The sequence below is a fragment of the Bos taurus genome, chromosome 8 (genome assembly GCF_002263795.3).
Source record: "Bos taurus isolate L1 Dominette 01449 registration number 42190680 breed Hereford chromosome 8, ARS-UCD2.0, whole genome shotgun sequence".
Taxonomy (NCBI): Eukaryota; Metazoa; Chordata; class Mammalia; order Artiodactyla; family Bovidae; genus Bos; species Bos taurus.
Window position 1 is genome coordinate 48,146,760 of NC_037335.1, and position 25,509 is coordinate 48,172,268.

A 25,509-nucleotide genomic window follows, 5' to 3' on the forward strand; every position below is an offset into this window, starting at 1 on the left:
CATTGAGGTCTGTTAAAAAGCTGTGAATGAAATGTAACTTGTAGTGTTTCAGATTTATAAGCTTGCCAAACCAAGTTACTGAATGGCATTATTTTCTTCTTGATAGCTGATGTGGGGAAATTAATATTTTACTTTTAGAAGTGAAGATGGCAAAGCTAAAGAGTGAAAAATTATCAGTACACCAAGCAGGATACTAAACAGAAACAAAATATCTAGGTCATCTGCTAATGCCATTTTGGGGGAAATTTTATTACAGGAATTATTTCAATTGATTTTAATTTTCAAAGCACATTTAAGAATAATCTAAAATCAGAAGTCAAACAAATTTGTTGCAATTGGTAAACTGATAATGTCTTCTATTTTTGTTCCTGGAGGCATTTGCTTTTATTTCAGGTTTGTTGGGATTGGAATGCAGACTTGCCTATACCAGATTAATGACGTTTTCTTCAACCCCCACTCTTCTTCATCCTGACCTACGTCAAGCATATACTAATGCTCTTAATCCTATTCTTTTACTGTGGGTATCTTCTAAAAATAAATCTTAGTTATGCCAAGACAGACATAATGAAAATAATTTCTTTGCAATATGTATTTTAAGGGTAAAAACCCCTAACTCTATTGCCAATTCTAGTACCACCTCCTTACACACTGTAAGAAGCTATACAGGGAAAACTGAAAAGAAAGTCATAACTAAAATAGCATTTGCATCTAATGATTTTCTAAAGGCCACTAATTTAACAATATAACAAACTACATATTTTTGCTTTTATGCTTTAAAGAGAGTCAACTTAGCAATACTGCACAAAGAAAAAAAGAGCATAGAGAAAACATAACCATAATCAGATTTGGCCCAGATTCTCCTTGACTTTTTGTGTAACTTTATGCCATTTAGCAGTTTCAATTCCTTCAGGTACAAGATGATACATTTCTACCACCTCCATCACAAAAATGATGTGTGGTGATTAATGAGCTAATGCCTATAATACAATTTGAAGCTCTAGCATAAAGACACTATAAATAAAAACACTTTCCAACAAATCTGAATGAAATAATTTTCAAATTAAAAAAAAAGTTTAAAGGAAGGTACAGATGACTATATGTTAATGGTATATATTATTGGGTTGGCCAAAAAGGTTGTTCGGGTTTTTCCATAAGACAGTATGGAAAACTTGAATGAATGTTTTGGCCAACCCAATACTACACTGACTGGCTCTTCTCATTATTTCACAAGAGGTGAGATAAAATTTATCAACTGACACAGGTTATTATATATACTGTGACAAATGCTATAAAATAAAGTACAGAGTCACACAGAGTTGGACACAACTGACGCGATGCAGCAGCAGCAGCAGCAGCAGCAGCAGCAGCAGCAAAATACAGAGTGGTACATGAAATCTACATGGTGAGAGATGAGGGAAGGAGGTAGGTGTTTTCACTTGTTATCTCCTTTTATCTTTTTTAAAATTTTCAGTTGAGTTCAATCACTCAGTCATATCTGACTCTTTGCGACTCCATGGACTGGAGCGCACCAGGCCTCCCTGTCCATCACCAACTCCCAGAGTTTACTCAAACTCATGTCCATTGAGTCGGTGATGCCATCCAACCATCTCATCCTCTGTCATCCCCTTCTCCTCCCATCTTCAATCTTTCCCAGCATCAGAGTCTTTTCAAATGGGTCAGCTCTTCGCATCAGGTGGCCAAAGTACTGGAGTTTCAGCTTCAACATCAGTCCTTCCAATGAACACCCAGGACTCATTTCCTTTAGGATGGACTGGTTGGATCTCCTTGCAGTCCAAGGGACTCTCAATGAGATTCTTTCTCCAATACCATGGTTCAAAAGCATCAATTCTTCGGCACTCAGCTTTCTTTATAGTCTAACTCTCACATCCATACATGACTACTGGAAAAACCATAGCCTTGACTAGATGGACCTTTGTTGGCAAAGTAATGTCTCTGCTTTTTAACATGCTGTTTTAAATTTTATTTTTATTTATTTATTTGTCTGCACTGGGTCTTAGCTGAGGCATGTGGGATCTAGTTCTCTGACCAGGGATCAAAGCCAATTCCCCTGCATTGGAATGGGGAGGCTCAGTCACTGGACCACCAGGGAAGTCCCTCTCTTAATCTTAATAATACTTTTCTCAGAATATCATCTTTCTATATATGAAGAAATCAGGGCTTCAGGTTGTTATATCAATCAACTTGTCCAAGTTCATCCTCTTATTAAATGGGAGAGCCAGGAACACAGTTTTAACTTAACACTATATTCTGTCCAGTCTTCCAAGACTATGTGCATGGTCAAGGCCCTCACTGCTATCTCATATTTCCACTTATTCTCCCCTTCTGAAAGGTCAAAACCGCCTCATTTGATTCCCCCTTACCACTCTCTACCTTTTCTTTAAAAGTATTTATCACTTTCTAACATATTAGATATTTATTATGCATATTGTGTATAATCCTCTGCTAGGTGGTAAGCTCTAGGAAGTTAGGGATCTTCGCTTGTTTTGTTTACAGATGCAACCCCTCAAACCTAGAACAGTGACTGATACTCAGTAGACACTGGCCCATTCTTCCTTTCCCTTTTTTCATCTTTAACAGTATGAGGATGTGTTTAACCATTTTCACCTTTAATTCCTGGGAAAACAAAACAGTTAGGACCTATATCAGAGCTAAATTAACATTAAAATAATATTTGAATTTTGTCTGAAATTATGTTAAAAATTAGGATCATAAGTATTATTTAAAATATTCTAGTCAGAATAAAAAGAGATGACTAGACACATTAAACTGTAAAATGTAGAGATGCAGATGATGAAAGATTAGTACCTAAGAGTACCTGATCATTTTCAGTGATGTTTTAGATGATGAATGTGAGGCAAACATAAATAAAAAGGAATCAGAGTACTCTAAAAGCAGTAGTTCTCAAACCTTTTATTAAAATCCAGTCAAATTTTTTTTAAAAAGTTGGAATGATAAGAGTTATCAAATTTATGTTACAAACTAAATATAATCTAGTATCACTATAATTTCATAAGAGCACATTAACATAAAAATAATTTCAGTATAAAGGGTAGTCATTTTTATTAAGTAAATTTAGATTCACAAATATCTCATTATATATAAACAGCTCCACACGTATTTAACATCTAAATGTGAAAAAGTAAAACTTTTACAACAAACTATAACAATCTTTACAATCTCAAGAGACTTCCTTTACAGAGAAAAAGTACCATCATGAGAGAATAAATTTGCCATTAAAATTAAGAATGTCTAGTCATCAAAAGATACCGTATTTAAAATGAAAAGGCATTGTAAAGACTAGAAAATATTTCTAAAGCCTACTAAATACTATCATCCTAAATACATAAAAAGTACTTACAAATCAATAAAATAATCTCAAAGAAAAACAGAATAGGCAATTCACAGAAAAGGAACATGAATCGCTGAAAACCAAGTTAAAGTGTTCTTAACTACACAACTAACGGGGGAAGATATATATGAAAATTACAATGAGGTAACATTTCATATTCCTTAGAATGTCAAAATTTAAGAAGTCTTAAGTATTTGGAATGGTGAATTTAACTCAGATGACCATTATGTCTACTACTATGGGCAAGAATCCCTTAGAAGAAATGGAGTAGCCATCATAGTCAACAAAAGAGTCTGAAATGAAGTACTTGGATGCGATATCAAAAATGACAGAATGATCTCTATATGTTTCCAAGGCAAACCATTCAATATCATGGTAATCCAAGTCTATGCCCCAACCAGTAACGCTGAACGGTTCTATGAAGACCTAAAAGACCTTCTAGAACTAACATCTCCAAAAGATGTCCTTTTCATTACAGGGGACTGGAATGCTAAAGTAAAAGTCAAGAAATACCTAGAGTAACAGGCAAATTTGACCTTGGAGTAGAGAATGAGACAGGGCAAAGGCTAACAGAGATTTACCAAGAGAATGCACTGGTCATGGCAGACACCCTCTTCCAACAACACAAGAGAAGACTCTACACATGGACATCACCAAATGGTGAACACTGAAACCGTATTGATTATATTCTTTGCAGCCAAAATGGAGAAGCTCTATACAGTTAGCAAAAACAAGATCGGGAGCTGACTGTGGCTCATTCATGAACTCCTTATTGCCAAATTCAGACTTAAATTGAAGAAAGTGGGGAAAACCACTAGACCATTCAGGTATGACCTAAATCAAATCCCTTATGATTATACAGTGGAAGTGACAAATAGATTTAAGGACCAGATCTGATGGACAGAGTGCCTGACGAACTATGGACGGAGGTTTGTGACAATATACAGGAGACAGGAATCAAGACCATCCCCAAGAAAAGGAAATGCAAAAAAGCAAAATGGGTGTCTGAGGAGGCTTACAAATAGCTGTGAAAAGAAGAGAAGTGAAAAGCAAAGGAGAAAAGGAAAGATATACCTATTTGAATGCAGAGTTCCAAAGAATAGCAAGGAGAGTTAAGAAAGCCTTCCTCAGCGATCAAAGCAAAGAAATAGAGGAAAACAATAGATTAGGAAAGACTAGAGATCTCTTCAAGAAAATTAGAGATACCAAAGGAACATTTTATGCAAAGATGGACTCAATGAGGACAAAAATGGCATGGACCTAAAAGAAGCAGAGGATATTAAGAAGAGGTGGCAAGAATACACAGAAGAACTGTGCCAAAAAGATCTTCACGACCCAGATAATCACAATGGTGCGATCACTCACCTAGAGCCAGACATCCTGGAATGTGAAGTCAAGTGGGCCTTAGAAAGCATCACTATGAACAAAGTTAGGGGTAGTTATGGAATTCCAGTTGAGCTATTTCAAATCCTAGAAGACAATGCTGTGAAAGTGCTGCACTCACCATGTCAGCAAATTTGGAGAACTCAGCAGTGGCCACAGGATTGGAAAATGTCAGTTTTCATTCCAATCCCAAAGAAAGGCAATGCCAAAGAATGCTCAAACTACCGCACAATTGCACTCATTCACACACTAGTAAAGTAATGCTCAAAATTCTCCAAGCCAGGCTTCAGCAATGCATGAACCATGACTTCCAGATGTTCAAGCTGGTTTTAGCAAAGGCAGAGGAACCAGAGATCAAATTGCCAACATTCACTGGATTATTGAAAAAGCAAGAGAGTTCCAGAAAAACATGTACTGCTGCTTTTTTGACTATGCCAAAGCCTTTGACTGTGTGGATCACAACAAACTGGAAAATTCTGAAAGAGATGGGAATACCAGACCACCTGACCTGACTCTTGAGAAACCTACATGCAGGTCAGAAAGCAACAGTTAGAACTGGACATGGAACAACAGACTGGTTCCAAATAGGAAAAGTGTCACCCTGCTTGTTTAACTTATAGGTAGAGTACATCCTGCGAAATGCTGGGCTGGAGGAAGCACAAGCTGGAATCAAGAGCGCCGGAAGAAATATCAATAACCTCACATATGCAGATGACACCACCCTTATGGGAGAAAGTGAAGAAGAACTAAAGAGACTCCTGATGAAAATGAAAGAGGAGAGTGACAAAGTTGGCTTAAAGCTCAACATGCAGAAAACTAAGATCATGGCATCCGGTCCCATCACTTCATGGCAAACAGATGGGGAAACAGTGGAAACCATAAAAGACTTTATTTTTGGGGGCTCCAAAATCGCTGCAGATGGTGACCGCATGCATGAAATTAAAAGACGTTTACTCCTTGGGAGGAAAGTTATGACCAACCTAGATAGCATATTCAAAAGCAGAGACATTACTTTGCCAACAAAGGTCCGTCTAGTCAAGGCTATGGTTTTTCCAGTAGTCATGTATGGATGTGAGAGTTGGAGTATAAAAAAAGCTGAGTGCCGAAGAATTGATGCTTTTGAACTGTGGTGTTGGAGAAGACTCTTGAGAGTCTCTTGGACTGCAAGGAGATCCAACCAGTCCATCCTAAAGGAAATTAGTCCTGGGTGTTCATTGGAAGGACTGATGCTGAAGCTGAAACGCCAATACTTTGGCCACTTGATGCGAAGAGAGGACTCATTTGAAAAGATGCTGAGAAAGACTGAAGGCAGGAGGAGAAGGGGACAACGGAGGATGAGATGGTTAGATGGCATCACTGACTCAATGGACATGAGTTTGGGTAAACTCCACGAGTTGGTAATGGACAGGGAGGCCTGGCATGCTGCGGTTCATGGGGTTGCAAAGAGTTGGACACAACTGAGTGACTGAACTGAAGTACTTGGAAGGTGGAGAAACAGATCCTTTCATTCATTACTGATATACTCTGGAGAGAAAACTGATTGTATCTAATGAAGGTGAAGAAGCAGCTCCTATCCTATGTTCCAGCAGTCTGATACTATTGATAGATTTATATCCCAGGGCAATCTTTCTCAATAATGGCTTTTTAGTTGTAACAAATGGGGGGCACTACTCAATAGATGCCAGGGACACGACACACTTGTGGTATGTAAAGATAATGCTGCCCCATGTCCAGTGACTTCTGAACATTCTGCTGGACACTCATTTAAGGGACCAGAACGAAAAACTAAGGTCAGATATTAATAAATAGGACTTAACACAAAGTATAGTTGCATTGTTTTAACAAAGATTAAGATGTAAAAGAGTGCAACCCCCGTGTAAAGAGAGAAGACTGCATTTTTATTTTTGTTCAAACTTTACTGAAATTATAGTTATTTCAGAAACTTATCAAATCAAATCCCTCTATCGCTATTCCAGTGGCCAACTAAACACATGTGTTTAATCTACTTTAGCAGCTGTCCTAGTCAAGGTGATCCCATCTGTTCAAAGTATCTGACTACTACTATGTCTTCTAGCAGCGCTTCTTAGACTTCTAGGTACACTCAGTTCATCTGGGAATCCTGTTAACATTCAGCATCTTAGTAATTAGGGTAGGACCTGAGGTTCTGATTTCTAACCAACCCCCAGAATTCTGATGTTTTTGGTCTATTATTACACTTGGTAGCAAGATTACAATGTGGTTGAACCTCAGCATTTCACAGTGCAATACATTACTTTGTTATAAATTATTTCTTTATTTTAGTAAGCATATTACTTTATTTAAAATACCAACTGAAGTTTATTATTATGAATTTCATTTAGGACAGTATTGGGGAGGTTGTAAAATATTTGTATAAAAATGAGATATAGGTTCAAGAGCCACTCTGCAGGAAGTCTTCCACTTTACCTAAATAAACATATACAAGAATATTCCCTATGCTGTGTTTAATAAGAAAACAACTGGAAACCACTAAAATCACTAACAGAAACGTGATACAGTCACATAATAAAACACATACCAAATGACAGTAATAATAAACTAGAGCTACCAGAATCAGCACAGATAAATCTTGGCTTGTTCAGTGAAGAAAGCAAGCTACAGATATAAAAACCATACTTAAACAGTCTTAAACCAATAAAAGAAAAACCATATAATGCTCATGGATATAAAGGAATGTAGTAACGTATAAACACATGGATAGGAAGGATACATGTCAATTTGGGGTTTGTTGTCGGGAGTGTGGAAATAGGATTTAAGAGGGGTACCAAGTATAGGGGAAGCTTTGTTTTGTAGTTATAACTTTCCAACTGGGTAATGAGTGCATGAATATTCATTATGTTATAAGTTAACAGTACTTCTAGTACTATCTTATTTTTCACTTCACCTGAATTGGCAAAAACTTCCTAGACAGAAGTTTGGAAAACACTGCTCCAAAGGAAAGGACTCAGAATCAGAAGTCAGGAGACCCAGATTCAAGTCTCAGTTCTGGTTCTTAAAAATTGTGTAGCTTTAGACAATTCAAATAATTAAACTTCTCTAGGCTTCATTTGTAATAAAGTCATAAAGCATCATTTTTCCTCTCCGACTCAGAAGTCTGGGTTTGAGAGGCATATTGGTATGCGAGAAATCTTTAACAGCATAGGAAAAGTAGGAGTAATTTTTGAGAATTAAGAGCAAAACCTTGGATATAGTAGAAATAAAATCTATCAGTAAATCAACCAACTCAATCTATCACCCTACTTTCTTGTCATCACTGATTCTAAAGATATGACACCAAATTATATATTCTTAACACTGGAGAAAATTAGAGTTTATCATTCCTAAGTGATAGCATATGGATAGAGCCTCCCTATTATAACTATGTTTATCCTAATTCTTCACCAAGAAACTGAAATTCATAATACGAAAACAAACTTAGAGAATTGCATTAAAAAGTACTGTTATTCACGAAAACAACCAATGTAACATAACCAGAAGAACTGTTGGTTCTCACTGCCCTTTCCTCACAGTGAGCAGGTGGCACATTTTATTAGCCCTATATCACAGATGGAGAAACTGACTCAGATGTGAGATAGCATGCCTGGAGTTGTAGACCAATTCAGTGACAAAACTTGGAACAGACACTAATTGCCTAGTTCTTCTGTGTTCAGTAAATTGCCCAAAACATTACATTGCCATGATGCTTTATGGTAATTCTGTTTGTCACAGGAAATAGAATATTCTTTGTCAGAGGTCATACACATTTCAAAACCGGCAAAGATACTCAAGGAGCAAGCCACTGATCAACTACCGTACTGCACAGCAAGAGACAAAATTAAAACTGCCTAGCCTGCTAAAAATCTAATCCTATCCTTGCCAATTAACCTTATTAATACTAGAGTAGGAGAAAAGCGAGGTCAAAATATGGGTGAGAGTGCTATTTATTTCTTCCTGGATCTCAAGTAATATAGTAATTATTGCCCAACAGGGACCTTAATTCCTTTTTAAGTTGAAGCATGGCTATCTCCACTGCTCTTCTCTAAGTCAGCCTCCACCCCTACTTCCAACAAGCAAAGAACTGGGTACCCAATTAGAACACTGTCAATTATGATAATTACCAAAATATTGGCTACGATTAGATATTAGATAAATCATCCAAATGAGTTTATGCTATAAACATATGAGACAAACTCTTTACCAAAAAACCCTCATTTTATTACGTCTTCTTGTTAATGTAAACAGATGAATGCTATTACAACATGTACCTGACTTTTTACTCAGATTCATTAGGTAGTTTTAAACGCTGACACAAGAACTCCAAAATTCTTTTTACTTACTGGAGCCTTAAAAAAAAGAATCAATGAATTATCTTGCGGATCAAGAACTGTATATCACAAAAAAAACTATTAAACATGAATACCTTTTCATAAGCTAAGAGCAAAAAATTAAAGGTCACCCTCCCTGCATTCCGTTACTCACTCTTCTGCTTAACAAATACAGTTCACACTGACTTTGATAAATCAACGTGTCGTTTTAGAAAGTTGTGTCCTGGCATTGGCAGAAATCACCATGGATCAAAGCTCTGAACATTTCTTTAAAAAAAAAAAAAAAAAAAAGCCAGGGTTAAACTCTCTTTAAAACACCTCTTCACAACAGTACAACCTAACTTGACAGAACTTTTCGTTTCAGGGTTCAAAAAATTTCAACAAAACACTAATTTTTCAATTCAAAAACAATTCCTGGTGAGCTTATCCTAGAGTTCGAGTGAAGCTCGATCATCGAGAGAAAAAGACCCTAGAAAGGCCGGACCAGAACACACAAATCACCAAGGACCCGGCATGATTCGATCTAAAAATGAAGGCTGGCACATTCGAGGACATTCAGGAGACAGTTTTCAGGCGACGCGAATTTCACAATGAGCGAGGGTGGGAATGTGAACCTGACCCCATCTTTCCGTCCAAGGGAGAAGAGCAAAAAATGAAATGAGACTTCTCTGCAAGGAGGACCCAAAACCTTCCCCAATCGATCTGTCCGTCCCTCTCCCGCCCTCCGACTCCCGCAGCCTCATCGACCGCAAAGACTTTCCTACCTCTCCCCTTCACCGAACCAACAGACAATCTTCTCAAAATCCCAGATCCGATCGGGAGTGGCTTCTGAGCCTTTCCCAGCGCCTAGAGGAATCCCGGTCGCCAACAACAAAGACGCCTCCCGTTCCCCTCCCCCCGCCCGGCCCCGGCTCGTCCCTCCCGCGCTGCGTCTCCCGGCCCAGCGCCCCCTCCTCCAGCCCGGCCGCAGAGCCCAGGCCCCCACCTCCCCGCCGCGGCCCCACGCACCTGCACCTGAGGGCCGCAGCCAAGGCGTCAGGCTGAAAGGGCCGGGAGGGAACCTCTGCCGCCGCGCTGTCCTCTGCGAGGCGCGATCCACGCTGCTGCTGCTGCTGCCGCTGCCGGACTCTGCCCGCCTGCGGGCGGGCCCGGCCGAGAAGCCAGGAAGAGGGCTGCAGCCCCCGGCGCCGGGACGTGGAAGGACAGCGGCGCCCGAGGGGGCCGGCTTAAGCTCCTGAGTCTCGCCTCGCGCCGACCCTGTTCCTCCACACGGGCTCGCGTTCTGCTGACTAACGGCCCCGGCGCGAGGCGCTGGAGCGGCCGCCTCCGCCGCCGCGGTCGGCTGCTCTTGGGCCTCACGTCCCGCGCGGCCGTGGTCGCAGCTGCCGCAGCCGCCGCCACCTCCCTTTCTGGCACTGCAGACACCACCCAGACCCAGCCAGATCTTTTCTTTTTTCTAATTCTCTTTTCTTCGCTCCCCTACAGCCTGATGGCCGCGGGGCTCGCTCTCGTGGCGGGAGGCTGGAAGGGAAAACCTGGGGTTTGCGGAGAGCTCACTAAGCTAGGAGTTGGTCACTGACTGTAGGAAGATGCCAAAGCTGACCCCGGCTCCAGCCTGCGAGCGGGCAGGGGGAGGGACGGAGTCTAGTTTAGCCCGACTTCCACCAATCACAAGCAACCCGGAGGTGTAGCGCTCCGGAGAGGCTGAGCAGAGTCGGCAGGAGGCGGGGATTGCGGAAAAGGAGAGCCAATAGAAGCAAGGCCTCCCCGCCCCTCGACTTTGATGGACTGCTACATTCGGACCAATGGGGGAATTCTCGCTTCGAAGAAAGCGGGATTTTTACGCCGGGATTGAGAGAGAGAGGCTGAGCGAAGGGGGAAGGATCGAGACTGGGCGGTTTTAAAAGGGCCTTGAGGGCGCTGAGAGGCCTGAGGGTGTCCTTTGACCCCCTCGAGGAATCACGTGGGTAGGCCGGGGGCGGGGACAGAAAGGCTGGTTAAGTTCCTTCCGGGTCAGTAGTAGAAGCGTGAGCTCCGTGGGATAGTTCCTCGCAACTTACTCTTGCCTGCATCTTCCTTGTCCCAGAACGAGGCGATTGTCGTTTCTGCGATGAGCTCACAGAAAGGGAACGTGACTCGTTCCAGGCCTCAGAGGCACCAGAATACTTTTAGCTTCAAAAATGACAAGTTTGATAAGAGTGTTCAGACCAAGGTAGGAACCTGCCTGTTGCACTAAATCTGACTCCAGGGAGGAATGGTTGAGTGGAGGGGAGAGAAGGAGGAGTTGGCGAAGCCAAATGTGGACCGCAGCCCGGAGTTTTGGCTGCACTGCAGCCCTTTCTAAAATGATATTCCCACGTCCTTTCTTTGACCTGCATGTGTTGTCTCCTCGTAAATATTTATATTTGGCAGTCAACATTTAACTAATTGTATAAAGTGAACGGGACCCTCATCAAATTTAAAATGCAATGGGAAAATCGCGTCGTTGAACGTTCCCAATCTGGATTACATATTTGCAGTAGGAAAACGACGTTTATGGCGCGAGTGTCTTTTTTCAAAGGTTGCACCAAGTCTATGCAGTCACTATTTCTTTTTGGAAAACCCCAGGCCCATAGGTTTGTAGGGAGAGTGTCAAAGTTCTTAAGGGCTCTTAGCCCTAGTATCTGCACCAACACAGTGGGAATTTCTCTCTCATTTGTAAGATTGTTTTGAGAATCAAATTATTTGATCAATGTAAAAATGCTTGTTTTGCTGTTTATATTTCTTTAGAAGATTTCTTTAAGCTGGAAGCAAATTCAGACTGAATAGATAGCCAAAAGTCTTGGGTTATATGCACCTACTGATTTGCTGTTAAGTATTTCCCCCTCCTCCCTTAGCTGTAAGGAGTGGAGATAATCGAAGACAAGAGCAGCTTGGGGGCAGCCTCCAGTATATCAGGTAAACCTGATATTAACATAAACTGGAGCCCAGATTTGCTAGATGTATGGCTTAAGCAAGTTATGTAATATTTAGTTTCTTTGAGTCTTACTTTGATCACAAATGAGAAACCTGCCAGTATTATTGTGAAGTTAAAGTAAATCCATGTATATGAATAATCTGGATCATAATTAGTGTCCGACAGGTGATTAATTTCTCAACATTAGCTGCTGCTGCTGCTGCTAAGTCCTTTCAGTCCTGTCCGACTCTGTGCAACCCTATAGACGGCAGCCCACCAGGCTCCCCCTTCCCTGGGATTCTCCAGGCAAGAACACTGGAGTGGGTTGCCATTTCCTTCTCCAATGCATGAAAGTGAAAGTGAAGTCCCTCAGTCGTGTCCGACTCTTAGCGACCCCATGGACTGAAGCCTACCAGGCCCCTCCATCCATGGGATTTTCCAGGCAAGAGTACTGGAGTGGGCTGCCATTGCCTTCTCCCAACATTAGCTACAAAAGCAAAATGACTGTTTAGGGTACCCAGGGACTTCCTTTTCCTTTCCTCTTTCTATTTTCACTATACAGATATTTAAGGGGCATCTCTCCTGTTCAGGGACCTATTACATGTGTATACAGTGTTCAAAAGAGTTGACTTCAAGGAACTTACGGTTTTCTGGGTCATGGGACAATAAGCACAGAGATGTATAATTATAAATTCTGATGAAGGGAAGCACAGTTGAGTGAAGAGTATGGGGGATTATTTTTGATTGGATGCTCAGAGGCCCTCTCCTTGCTCTTAATTTGGTTCGAATTCAGAAGGAAAACCTGGAGCAACATTTGGGAAGACTTTACCAAGTTTGTGCCTGTCATCAATAGGTAAAACAGAGTAAAAAGCTGTGCTGTTCCAAATAGATGTCTGTCTTGTCCTGTATTCTTACTCTGTTTTTGTACAAGCATTTACTTCTATTGTTTTTCATCAGGTGATAAAAAGCAGTTTGTTTAATAAGTGAAAGTGTTACTGACTCTTTGCAACCCCATTAGCCTGCCAGTCCATGGGATTCTCCAGGCAAGAATACTGCAGTGCGTTGCGATTACCTTCTCCAGGGGATCATCCTCATCCAGGGATTGAGGCTGATTCTTTACCATCTGAGCCACCAGGGAAGCCCTGTTTAATAAGTAGCGGCAGTGTAGCTTACTGTGCTTCTTGTCCTTGTAAGTACAAGCCTTCTGGAACTTGTACTTCTTGTCCTAGCACTTCTTCCTGGACTTCCTGTACTTTTCATTGTGTGTTTTCTAGTATTATCTAACAACCTTGTCATTATGGTTTCAAATCTTTTCATGCATCTCAAGTTCAGTTGATAAGTTTCATTCTGTTTATTACTTTTATCATTCATTGCTTTGTCTCTATTAAGTTGTGAGGAAGTCTCATTTGTACATTGGTGGAACCACCAGGTGCTTTGTTATTGAAGGTGCTAACAAAAACAGCAAGAAATATTTTACTGAGAAAGGATCATCAGGTTGATTGTTCCTGTGTCTTACGGAGGTATAGTAAGGAATGCCACTGCATTCATGGCAAATTCTTGAACCAGCTATGTTCAGCTGTCGAAAGCCAGGATTTTTTTGTAAGCATCTGACGGTGTCTTCATTCCTGTGCTTTACACCAGAAAGGTGTTTGACTCTAACAAAGGAGTGCTAAGATGTGCATGGTTCTCTGTAACTCTCCATGGAGGATTATAGTAACAACTGACTACTTTGTACCTCATTATTTTGTGGGAGTCTTGCAGGATAGTTCCCCTTTTCCTCTGCCAAGTAGTTTATCAAGACTGAAGTTAAAAGTTGGATAATGAGATGTTTTATTGAAGAACAGCTTATAAATTTCAGACAGTATCCCAAAAAGACACAGATGATAGTTGTCTTAAATATATTCTCAAAGAGGAGAGAAGCTTGGCATTCCAAATGCCAAACTTGAACCAGTGAGTCAAAGTAAAAGAGACAGGTTTCAGCTCAACATAAGGGAATTGTCTAATAGTGATTAGCATGCACTAGAATTTTATAACCTCCCTTTCTCTGGGGTTATTAAAAGAAGCCTCTATGGCCATTGGTCTGCAGTACCCTCTCGTGACTTGCAAAGGTGGGTGGAAATGGGAGTAGTTTCATATCTCTTCTAGTCCTTGGTACTAAAACATTGATTATATCAAGACAGGCTTGTGTCCCTTACTGGAAAGGCACTGATGTGTAGTGGAAGGAACCTTGGACCAAGAAAACAGACCCACATTGTAGCTCCTGTTGTGTTTATTTTGCTCTGTGATTTAGACAGTTTACATACAGCTGTTAACCTATGCTACAGGGGCTGATATTATCTTTTGTGTTACCTTCCTCTCTCAGTTTCTGCGGAGATGATTACAATAAATATTTTTAAGAAATAGTGATATAAATATGCACTAAACATCAGTGTATGATCATTTATATGGACTTGCAGTTGCTCAAAGCATAAAAAGTTGATTAGAAATGTTTGTTGAAAAATACTGAAACACAGAAATGTGTAAAGTAAGTGAAAGTACCTTTTTCCAGGCCTGTTCGTCTTCAGATGTAGTCATTGTTAACAGTTTGATGTGTGTGTTTTTAGACATCTAAGCACAATATAGTACATATGAAATAAAATACATTTCTCCTTTTTCATTAGGAAGATTGGGTATGTCAGAACATAGAGATTAAGCTCTTTCTTTTTTAATGGTTGTGTACTATTCTGTCTTACATATGTAGAAGCTTAATTACTTTTCCTATTAGTAAACTTTTGAGTTGTTTTCAAATTTTCACTGTGACAAATGAAGCTGCAATGAAATTCTTGTATTCATGTTATTTGTTCCACATCATTTATATGGTACGAAACATTGTGGTAGATACTAGGGGTATAAGGTTGAGTGTAATATACAGCCAGGCCTTTAATTGAAGCATATAGTTTGGTGGGTAAGGTGACAGGCATTAAGTAATCTTTTGAGTATGTTAAATATGAATGGAAGTAAGAGCTGTGAAGGAAAAGTCCAAGGGAACCTTGAGAGTGTCTAGCAGAAAGTCTTGATTAAGTTAGGAGGGTTTAAGAAAGCTTCCCTGAGATCTGAAGGATGGATAGCATTTAACTGAGTGAAGTGGGAAGAGCATATATCATCTTCTTAAGGATGCTATTTGTTTCATACGTGTAGTCAACATTGTTTTCACTAGCATGTTCGAAAGCCTTAGAACCCCAGGATCACATGATCTTATTGATGGGGCAGGAGTCAGTTTTGTGGTCAGTACTAGATCTCACTTTTAGAGGGTAATAGTGCCTGCAACACAGGAGATCTGGGTTCTATCCCTGGGTCAGGAAGATCCCCTGGAGAAGGAAATGGCAACCCTCTCCAGTATTCTTGCCTGCAGAATCCCATGGACAGAGGAGTCTGGCAGGCTACAGTCCATGGGGTCGCAAGAGTCGGATATGACTTAGTGACTTAAACCGCCAGTGTACGTTACTTAGACGTTTTGCAGATTAAAAAAAGTGATTTAGCCAAAACTTGCTTGGCTGTGCACTTTGGTTTACATAACGCCAGTTGCACTTGAATTAATTTGGCGGGGAACACATTTAACGTGAAGTAATTTGGAGCAGGGGAACACATCCCTTTCAGGAAACTCTTGTTATTACCTTGAAAAGGAAAAGGAAAATCTGAGGCTATATTCTGTAATTAGTTTTGGAAATGAGGTTTTGTTAATAATAGCTAATGCTTTGTACTTAAGTGTATTAGCAACTGTGAATACTTGATCTAGATTATCTAATTTGATCTTCAAAATAACCCTAAGACAGATGCTACAATTTTCCCAGTTTTGCCTATTGGGAAATGAGTGCCCAGAATTGTGTTACTAGTATGTGGCTATCCATTGATTAGGTGAGGTCTGTGCTGGGAGACCGCAAAGAACAGGTAAATCAAAAGCCCCTTTTAGTGTATGTGTGTTGGCTGTTGTTTTTTAAGACTGTGTTTTTGTCTGTAGTAGGGGCATTGTAACATTAGATTAGGGTTGGAACAGAGATGAGCTTTAGTGCCACTGACCCTAAACACTGCCTGTTTGAAATGTTCCAGGGAAGGCGTCTCTCCTTGCAAAGTGTTGCCCCTGGAGTGTCACATAACACAGGTGTAGGCTGGTTGGATTGGAGTGGGTCCCATCTAGTCAGCCAGGGCTGTGGAGCAGGGATAGGGCTCTTCTCACTCATTTTGTGTGGAAACAGATGCTAGTTCTGTCAGGTCCCTCAGCTTCTGGTTTAGACAGAAGTTTAAAGGTGATATGATTACATTTATACAGCAGAACAGGATTCTATGTTTACAAGCACCTTTATTCACAATAGCCCAACAAATAAAAAAATACAAATATCCTTCAACAAGAGAATAGATAAACAGATTGTGTTTATCTGTTTAACAGAGAAATACTACTCTGCTGTTTTTTAAAAGCTACTGATAGATGGCAGACATGTAGATAAGTCTCAGAAACATTGTGTGAAGGGAAGGAAGTTGGGTATTTCTCACATCTATAGAAATCTGAACAGTAGTTTGCCTTGGGTGGTGGGGGAATTGACTGGAAGGGGCTCAAGACAACTTTCTGGAGTGATGGAAACATGAAGATCACAAAGCATTTATTGAAGCGCATTGAATTGAGCCTTGAAGGTCTGTGCATGATATATAAATTTTACATCAATTAAAAATAGATATTATAGTAAAATGACTGATTAACCACTCAAATATTGTAAAGTTCTGTTTTTGTTGTTTGCTTTTTTGTTTGGGCACATTGTAGAAACACTGCCTATTATCAGTATTTTTAAAAAGAAAACTATTTTATTAACTTCTCTATAAAAACTAATGACAGGTCAGCATTCTAACATACTGAATATCTTAGCTAACCACAAGTCAAAATAATTCTAGTAGTTGTCTTCTAATATTTTGTAAGCTTGTAAGCTTTTATTTACAAACTCCAGTCATGACACTTAAGTATTGTCTCTCTGTAAGAGGAATTCAGATGATCGTTACAAAGTGGATCTTGGGAATTCCCTGGTGGTCCAGCGATTAGGACTCTGTGCTTGCAGTGCCGAGGGCCTGGATTTGATCCCTTAGTTCCCTTCAGGAACTAAGATCCCAAAAGCCATGTGGCGTGGCCAAAAATAAAAAACAAACAAAAAACCAAACGAAAACTGATCTTGTTCATAAGATTACTGAGTCTGGATCTTATTGAACAGGGTCGAGTCATAGTAATTTAGTTGGCCATGATGCCTGCTCTGTAAGATGAGTGAATAAAACCCTATTGTGGAAAAGGGGACTAGTGGTAAGGCTCGTTTTGTTCAGGGTAGCTTGGGCTCAAGTGATATGGGATCTTTGTCTTATCTCCTCTAGCCCAAATATGCTGTGCTTTAGGAAACGGTCTCATATTGGTTTAGGTAATCTCTGGTGTGAGTAATTTTGGTATGAGAGATAAAGTGCCAGTATGAGAATAAATGTTATTTCCTAATCTGTGAGTTTCAACAATTAAAGTTTAAAGAAGTGAGTAGCCATTAAATAAATCTTCAGCTTGGCAATGGTTTCCATTATAGTTGTAAGGTAACCATCTTTGGCACTCTGGAGATCACCTGGGACTCCTTTTGATCTTTTTTCCAAATTGGGAAATGTTCTTGGTATATTCACCAATGCTGTCTATTACATGTTGTTTAGTTGCTAAGACGTGTCTGACTTTTTGTGACCCCATGAACTGCAGTGTGCCAGGCTGTCCTGTCCTTTCGCTTTCTCTCGGAGTTTGCTCAGACTCTTGTCCATTGAGTCAGTGATGCCATCCAACCATCTCATCCTCTGTCACCCCCTTCTCCTCCTGCCCTCAGTCTTTCCCAACATCAAGATCTTTTCCAAAGAGCTGGCTCCTTGCATCAGGTGGCCAAAGTATTGGAGCTTCAGCTTCAGCATCAGTCCTTGCAATGAACATTCAGGACTGATTTAGTCCTCCAACACCACAGTTCAAAAGCATCAATTCTTCGGTGCTCAGCTTTCTTTACAGTCCAACTCTCATATCCATACATGACTACTGGAAACACCATAGCATAGCTTTGACTAGACAGACCTTTGTCAGCAAAGTAATGTCTCTGCTTTTTTAATATGCTGTCTAGGTTGATCGTAACTTTTCTTCTAAGAAGCAGACATCTTTTAATTTCATGGCTGCAGTCACCGTCTACAGTGATTTTGGAGCCCAGGAAAATAAAATGGCACTCTTTCCACTTTTCCCCTCTATTTCCCATGAAGTGATGGGACCAGATGCCATCATCTTAGTTTTCTGAATGTTGAGTTTTAAGCCAGCTTTTTCACTCATCAAGAGGCTCTGTAGTTCCTCTTTGCTTTCTGCCATTAGTGGTATCATTGGCATATCTGAGGTTATTATTTCTCCCGCAGTCTTGATTCCAGTTTGTGATTCATCCAGTCTGGCATTTCACATGATGTTCCCTGCATAGAAGTTAAATAAACAAGGTGACTGTATACAGCCTTGATGTACTCCTTTCCCAATTTTGAACCAGTCTCTTGCTGCATGTCCAGTTCTAACTCTTGCTTCTTGACTCACATATAGGTTTCTCAGAAGGCAGGTAAGGTGGTCTGGTATTCCCATCTTTTTAAGAATTTTCCACAGTTTGTTGTGATCCACACAGTCAAAGGCTGGAGTGTAGTCAATGAAGCAGAAGTAGATGTTTTTCTGGAATTCCTTTGCTTTCTCTATGATCCAACATGGATTTAAGTTAAAAGTATCCTCCCCGAGTTCCCTTCTTATTATATTCAGCATACTTTTTTACTTGACAAGGTAATTTAATCTATGATGTACTGAGCATTATAATATGTAGGAATATTGTACTAATTAAAAGTCTTTAAAATTTTTTTAAAAAGTCAGTGCTAGTGAGTATTCACTACTTTGAATATTTTTAAGTACTGTGTTCTCTATCTTTTACACAAAATAATCTCATCCATGTTTTGGGATATTTGATTTACCTACAATTCCAAGGTGCCTACACTTGGGCAGGATCAATAAATCGATCCTACAAGTTCCTTAGTTTTAATGCCTGCTACAATATAATTTTTCTACATCAACTGTATGTTTTAGACATTTCACTTTATGCATAATAAATGACAACTAAAATGACTTTGTTTTGATTTGGTCTATGTGTTAAGGCATAGTACTGTACTCACTGTTGGATTATAAAATTTTATAATTACATCGTCAACACTTGTTTCTGCTGCTGCTGCTAAGTCTCTTCAATTGTTTTCTACATGAAGGTAAATACTGCAGTGTTAGAGATACAGTATTCTCAGAATTCTTCATCTAGGTAAATTAGTTCACCTGAGAGAGAGAGAAGGCGTCATAGTGGATATTAACTCTTCCCCAAACGGGGTCATTTTCTGTTTAGAGAAAAGCTGTGTAGTTGGGGTGTCACCATTGGACAGAGAACCTCAGGGCTGAGAGGTACGGGCTGCTGCAGCATTCATTAGGCATTTGTTATTTTAAGCTGTGGGACTCTTTCCACACCTGCAGAAGTATTACTGTGAGGTCACAGGCAAGTTTACAGAGAGCCTTGCTTATCCTCAGAACAACCTTGCTGTCAGCTCACTCCATTCTCAGTTGTTATTGGTCTTTTGCTCACCACTGACTTTTGTGAAAGGAAGAAATGAAATGAGAAGGGGATAAACGAATAGCTAGCATGCCTAAAATTCCTTTCTGAAATTTTCCCTATCACTCCAGGGCAAATAGCACTTAAATACATTGAATGAATTAAAGAAACATTCCTCTTCTCACCTTGTCTGTGTGTGCAAGGCCCTCTACATGATCAGATCAGATCAGATCAGTTGCTCAGTCGTGTCCGACTCTTTGGGACCCCGTGAATCGCAGCACGCCAGGCCTCCCTGTCCATCACCACTCCCGGAGTTCACTGAGACTCACGTCCATCGAGTCAGTGGTGCCATCCAGTCATCTCATCCTCTGTCATCCCCTTCTCCTCCTGCCCCCAATCCCTCCCAGCATCAGAGTCTTTTCCAGTGAGTCAACTCTTGGCATGAGGTGGCCAAAGGACTGGAGTTTCAGCTTCAGCATCATTCCTTCCAAAGAAATCCCAGGGCTGATCTTCAGAATGGACTTGTTGGACCTCCTTGCAGTCCAAGGGACTCTCAAGAGTCTTCTCCAACACCACAGTTCAAAAGCATCAATTCTTCGGCGCTCAGCCTTCTTCACAGTCCAACTCTCACATCCATTCATGACCACAGGAAAAACCGTAGCCTTGACTAGACGAACCTTTGTTGGCAAAGTAATGTCTCTGCTTTTGAATGTGCTATCTCGGTTGGTCATAACTTTCCTTCCAAGGAGTAAGCGTCTTTTAATTTCATGGCTGCAGTCACCATCTGCAGTGATTTGGAGCCCAGAAAAATAAAGTCTGACACCGTTTCCACTGTTTCCCCATCTATTTCCCATGAAGTGGTGGGACCGGATGCCATGATCTTCGTTTTCTGAATGTTGAGCTTTAAGCCAACTTTTTCACTCTCCACTTTCACTTTCATCAAGAGGCTTTTGAGTTCCTCTTCACTTTCTGCCATAAGGGTGGTGTCATCTGCATATCTGGTGATTATCATTAGGATTCTTTAATTGCTAAGCCAAAAGGGAGTTTATTGAAAGATACCGAACTGCTCTCATGAAGCTTAGAAAAGGTATTTATTAGTTTGTTTTGGTTGATTTTTTAGTGATCAAGGTTCCCAGGTTGGCCATTATTGCTGGGAAATTTTATACTCATTTGACTTCATGTAGATTCTAATTTGCAGTCTTTGAACTTTTCAATGCCCTCTTCCCTAACCATTCCAATTTGCCTTCTGGAATTGATAGTTTACTATCATCAGAGACATAGTGTTGAAAATAAAATTTCTTTCACTTTCTTGCCCTGACTGTTCCTGGGAACTCTGTTTCCATGTAGTCTTTAAGTAACGATGTTTTTTCACTCTGTATCTTCAACCCGTCATTTAGAACCCTTTTTCCCATTTACTTCTTCAGTTCAAGTTTTCCTTGCTCAAAACCCCACCTCTTCTGAGATACATGGTATCAGACTGTTGATCTCCTCCAGATCTATCCTTATATCCTCTTGAGTATCTAGCTCACTGCCTTTCCTCATTTTCCTGCCATCTTACTTAGTGATTGCTACAGTCACATGGATAATCAAACATCTGATCTCTCAGTTTCTATATCCCCCACCTCAGAAATCTCTTCCCGTGTTCAAATATTAAACCCTCATTGCTGGTAACTGCTCCTCTTACAAACTTGAACAAACAACAGAAACTGACCACCATCTACTTATCTGGTTTTCTTATTCCTCAAATAATTTTTTAAAATTCCACTGGGTACTCAACGTGCATTAGCTTTCCCACTTTTCACTGTACCTCATCCTTGTCCTTTTTCCCCTCCTTATCCAGCATGGATACCATGTTCTATCAGTACAACTGCTCTTTTGCATATTCTTCAAATCCCTTATTTTTCTTCCCTTCTGTGGTACTTGCCTGACAGAATCCTAACCTTGCTTAGATCCAGCTTTCTATCCACCATTACATCTACCAAACTACCCGCATCTGTACCCTTACACACTCCTTCCTGGTATAGTGGATGGAGTGCCTGGCCCTCCCAGAGACTAGTCCCTTTACTTGCACTGTGGAGCTCATGTATTCTAGCTTACCTTGTGATTTAAAAGGCTTAAGACTCCTCAGTTGTCCATGTTCTGTTGTGTCATTAGTCTTTCCATCTGTAATGGGTTATTTGTTTGTTTGTTTTTAAATTCTCTTTAGATAGAATCCATGTTCTTTTCTAGCTCCACCCTATTTCTTTCTTCTTCTTTATAGAAAAGTTCTTGATCTCCATTTCTTTACTTCCCATTTTTTTTCAATCCCCATTTAAATAGTTTTTACACACCTGCGTGCTAAGTTGCTTCAGTTGTTTCCGACTCTTTGCAACCCTGTGGACCGTAGCCCTCCAGGCTCCTCTTTGCATGGGATTCTCCAGTCAAGAATACTGAAGTGGGTTGCCACGCCCTCCTCCAGGGGTCTTCCCAACCCAAGGATGGAGCTTGTCTCTTATGTCTCCTGCCAATGCAGGAGAGTGCTTTACCTCTAGCACCACCTACACCATTGTGAAAACCACTCTTGTCAAGGGTCATTGATCTCTGTGCTGCCAAATCCTTGTGATGCTCAGTACTCACCTCACTCACTTGACTGGCAGCATTTGCTTCTCTAGCATTCTCCTGAAATAATTTTTTAGTTCAGTCCATGACTTTAAATACTATCTTTATGCTGATGCCTTCCAGATTTGGAACTCCAGGCCAGCCTCTCTCCTGAGCTGCAGAGTTGTTGTATATTTAACTACCTACTTGACCTCTATTCTTGAAAATCAAAAAGCTTAACATGACAAAGAAATAACTCAATTTTTGTCTTGCTCAAACCTTTTTCTCCTTCTGTATTCCCCAACTCTGTTAACAACTCCACTATTTACTGAGTTCCTCAAACCGAAATATAACAATTACCTTTGACTCTTGGCCTTTTTGTACATTCTGTGTTTCAGGTTTGTCAGTAAAACTGTCAACTGTTTAAATTATGTTTAACTTTTATAACCTTCTCATTACTTTTAGTTAAAGAGTTTGATTGATTAAGACCTTTTTACCAGAAAGGATAGTCAAATAGACTGATTTCAAGCTGTGACTTAGAACTCTAGTACTGTCAATTTAGGCCATCATTCCTATAAGTGGATGCAGTCTGTTTTGGTTTTGATCATTTTACTTTGAAGAATAAAAACATTTTGAAGTGTATATATTGGATAGGAAAAAAAAATTTGTCAGTTTTCAAATATGTGTTTTTGGGCTTTGGCCAAAGGTGCGTGCATACGTGTGTGCTAAATTGATTTAGTTGTATGCCACTCTCTGCAACCCTATGGACCGCAGCCTACCAAACTGCTCTGTCCATGAGATTCTCCAGGCAAGAGTACTGGAGTGGGTTGCTGTGACCTCCTCCAGGGGATCTTCCCAACCCAGGGATCGAATCTGCGTCTCTTATGTCTCTTGCATTTGGCCAAAGGCATCCATCAATCTCTTATTCAAGATAGTGGCAACGTGATGTGGTAGGAAGACATTGATATTGGAGTCCAGAGATTTAGGTCAAATTCCCTAGTATTTACTTGTTCTGTAATCTTGGACAAATTTCTTAAGTAGTCAAGATTTTAGTGGGTCTAGTTATATTGTGAAAGTTAGGTAAGGTTTATTCAAAGTTTACCTCACGTGATACCTGGCATGCAGTGTTAAGCATTCTGTAGATGCTATTCTGTAGATGCTAGTCCATTCCTTCAGTTTATAGGATGTTCATCATGCTCACATGCTACTCCTGCTCACATGCTACTCCCTCATTTATGCACTTCCTGGTTAATCCCACTGGAATGTCTCCCTCCTTCCTGGTGGCATTTTTTGCCCTCATGACATATATGATGCATGTCTTAGTAAGTATTGGTATATATGTCTTGGCTTCTTTCTCTTACACATACATCACAAATGCCATCTGTCTCTGGCAGGAGGGGCTCAAGTATTTTTTTAAACTACTAATGGTGTAATATGTATGTCTAGTAGCAGTTCAGTGCTGTGGGATGAAGGAATGGAAATCAAGTAGTTCTTACTGACATTTTGCAATTAATTGTTGGTCTGTGTTAACTCATCTGTCTTTATTGACATCTGTTTTATTGTTATATAGCAAGCATTTGCAAAAGATGAGTATGATATGAATCCTTCATTCAAGAATCTCATACTAGTAACTACTCTAAAAAGTGAAAAAAGATAAATATGGGGCATTTTCATTTATTAAACTTTTGTTGAAGTATAACATACAATGTGTGCTGCTGCTAAGTCGCTTCAGTCGTGTCCGACTCCGTGTGACCCCATAGATGGCAGCCCACCAGGCTCCCCCGTCCCTGGGATTCTCCAGGCAAGAACACTGGGGTGGGTTGCCATTTTCTTCTCCAATGCATGAAAGTGAAAAGTGAAAGTGAAGTCACTCAGTTGTGTCCGACTCCTAGCGACCCCATGGACTGCAGCCTACCAGGCTCCTCTGTCCATGGGATTCTCCAGGCAAGAGTACTGGAGTGGGGTGCCATTGCCTTCTCCGAACATACAATGTGTAGAAAAGTGCAAAAATCATAATAGAATTAAATGAATTTTCACAGACTGAACACAGTCATGTAATCACCACTCAGATCAAGAGAATGTAACTGGCCCCTCCTAATCACTACAACTCTCTCCTCTAGTAACGATTATCTTGATGAAGATGAAGTATTTTTGAATAACCTTAAAGTCATGGCTTTTGGAGTCAAAGGAGGGGTTATAGGTGCCTTTCTTTACAGAAATAGTATTAGTGGGTGTAGACAAGCATCCTGATGGATCATATTAACTACTTAAATATACAACAAGACTTCATATAATCCTTCTTTGAAATGTAAAAATTGGTGTGATTTGATTTTCTGAGTGATTGATTTAGTCCCTATAGGATTCCTGACTTCTAAAACTATCAAGAGTAAATTTGAACTTTCCTTTAGGTTTGGAGCTGATTATTTCAACCTCATCCTAAATCTCTTCCACTTGATCTACTTCCTCATGAGGTTGAATTGCATTTTAAAAACTTTATGGTGGACATTTTGTTAGATATTTTATCAGGTTCACTCCTAACTGGAATAGTTGTAGTCCAAGTATATTAGTTATATTCTGAAGATAATATGATTCAAATTGCCCTTATGAAACTGAGTTGTAACACGTTTTTGTTTTGGCAGAGTTATATGTTATTAACAAAGAAATATTCTTGTAGGTGATAGAACTATGTAGGTAGAATAATGTTCAGTGGTGATTCATTGGCATTAGAATTCTGCTTTAACTTTATATTAAGCACACCTGTTTTGAAGGCCATTTTCAACAGGGATGTGAAATACCAAGCTAAATTAGGGATTATTTTAAATGTTTGTTGTCCTATAAAGATTTATATATTATTAAATGCTCCGCCCTGTCTTACCAGGTGGCTGACTTATTTGTTTTGACATTACTCATGACCCTGAAGTCATCACATTGAGTAATATATTTGACATCATGGTATATACTTGCAAATGTGAATATTCTATATACCATCATTAGGCTTTATCACAAGACATTGTGGCAATATGATATCATGTTTCCTGTAAACGTGAATACTTGTAGGACATAATGCTGGATCTAATTTTTAATAAACTTAGAATAGTCATGTGGGATAAGTTGTCATTTATCATCCATATAAAACGATATTAGGGTTACTTTTACATATGTGATGCTTTTGCTCTAATTTAAACTCCTCATTATCGAACCGTGGGTGGTTCTTTGACCCTCATATGATGATTTCAAGGTCAACTGTTTCCTAGTATATTTAAATAAAAATCT

The 25,509-nt window shown here is 39.9% G+C and overlaps 2 protein-coding genes across 4 annotated transcripts in view; one reads left to right on the top strand and one right to left on the bottom strand.

Annotated features, from left to right (window-relative positions):
* Positions 1–10,446, bottom strand: part of ABHD17B (abhydrolase domain containing 17B, depalmitoylase) — a 48,612-nt gene extending 38,166 nt beyond the window's left edge. Inside the window, exon 1 of one of the 2 annotated variants that reach the window (XM_005210032.5) lies at positions 9,861–9,982. The gene's annotated coding sequence lies outside the window, so the exon portion shown is untranslated. Of the gene's footprint in view, positions 1–9,860; positions 9,983–10,104 lie in introns of those variants that run through there. The other variant, NM_001101278.1, reaches the window with a different exon arrangement.
* Positions 10,447–11,111: 665 nt separating this feature from the next.
* Positions 11,112–25,509, top strand: part of C8H9orf85 (chromosome 8 C9orf85 homolog) — a 61,926-nt gene continuing 47,528 nt past the window's right edge. Inside the window, exon 1 of one of the 2 annotated variants that reach the window (XM_005210031.5) lies at positions 11,112–11,308. In XM_005210031.5, the coding sequence (XP_005210088.1) occupies positions 11,207–11,308 (102 nt within the window). In that variant the 5' untranslated portion in view covers positions 11,112–11,206. 2 annotated transcript variants of the gene reach the window in all.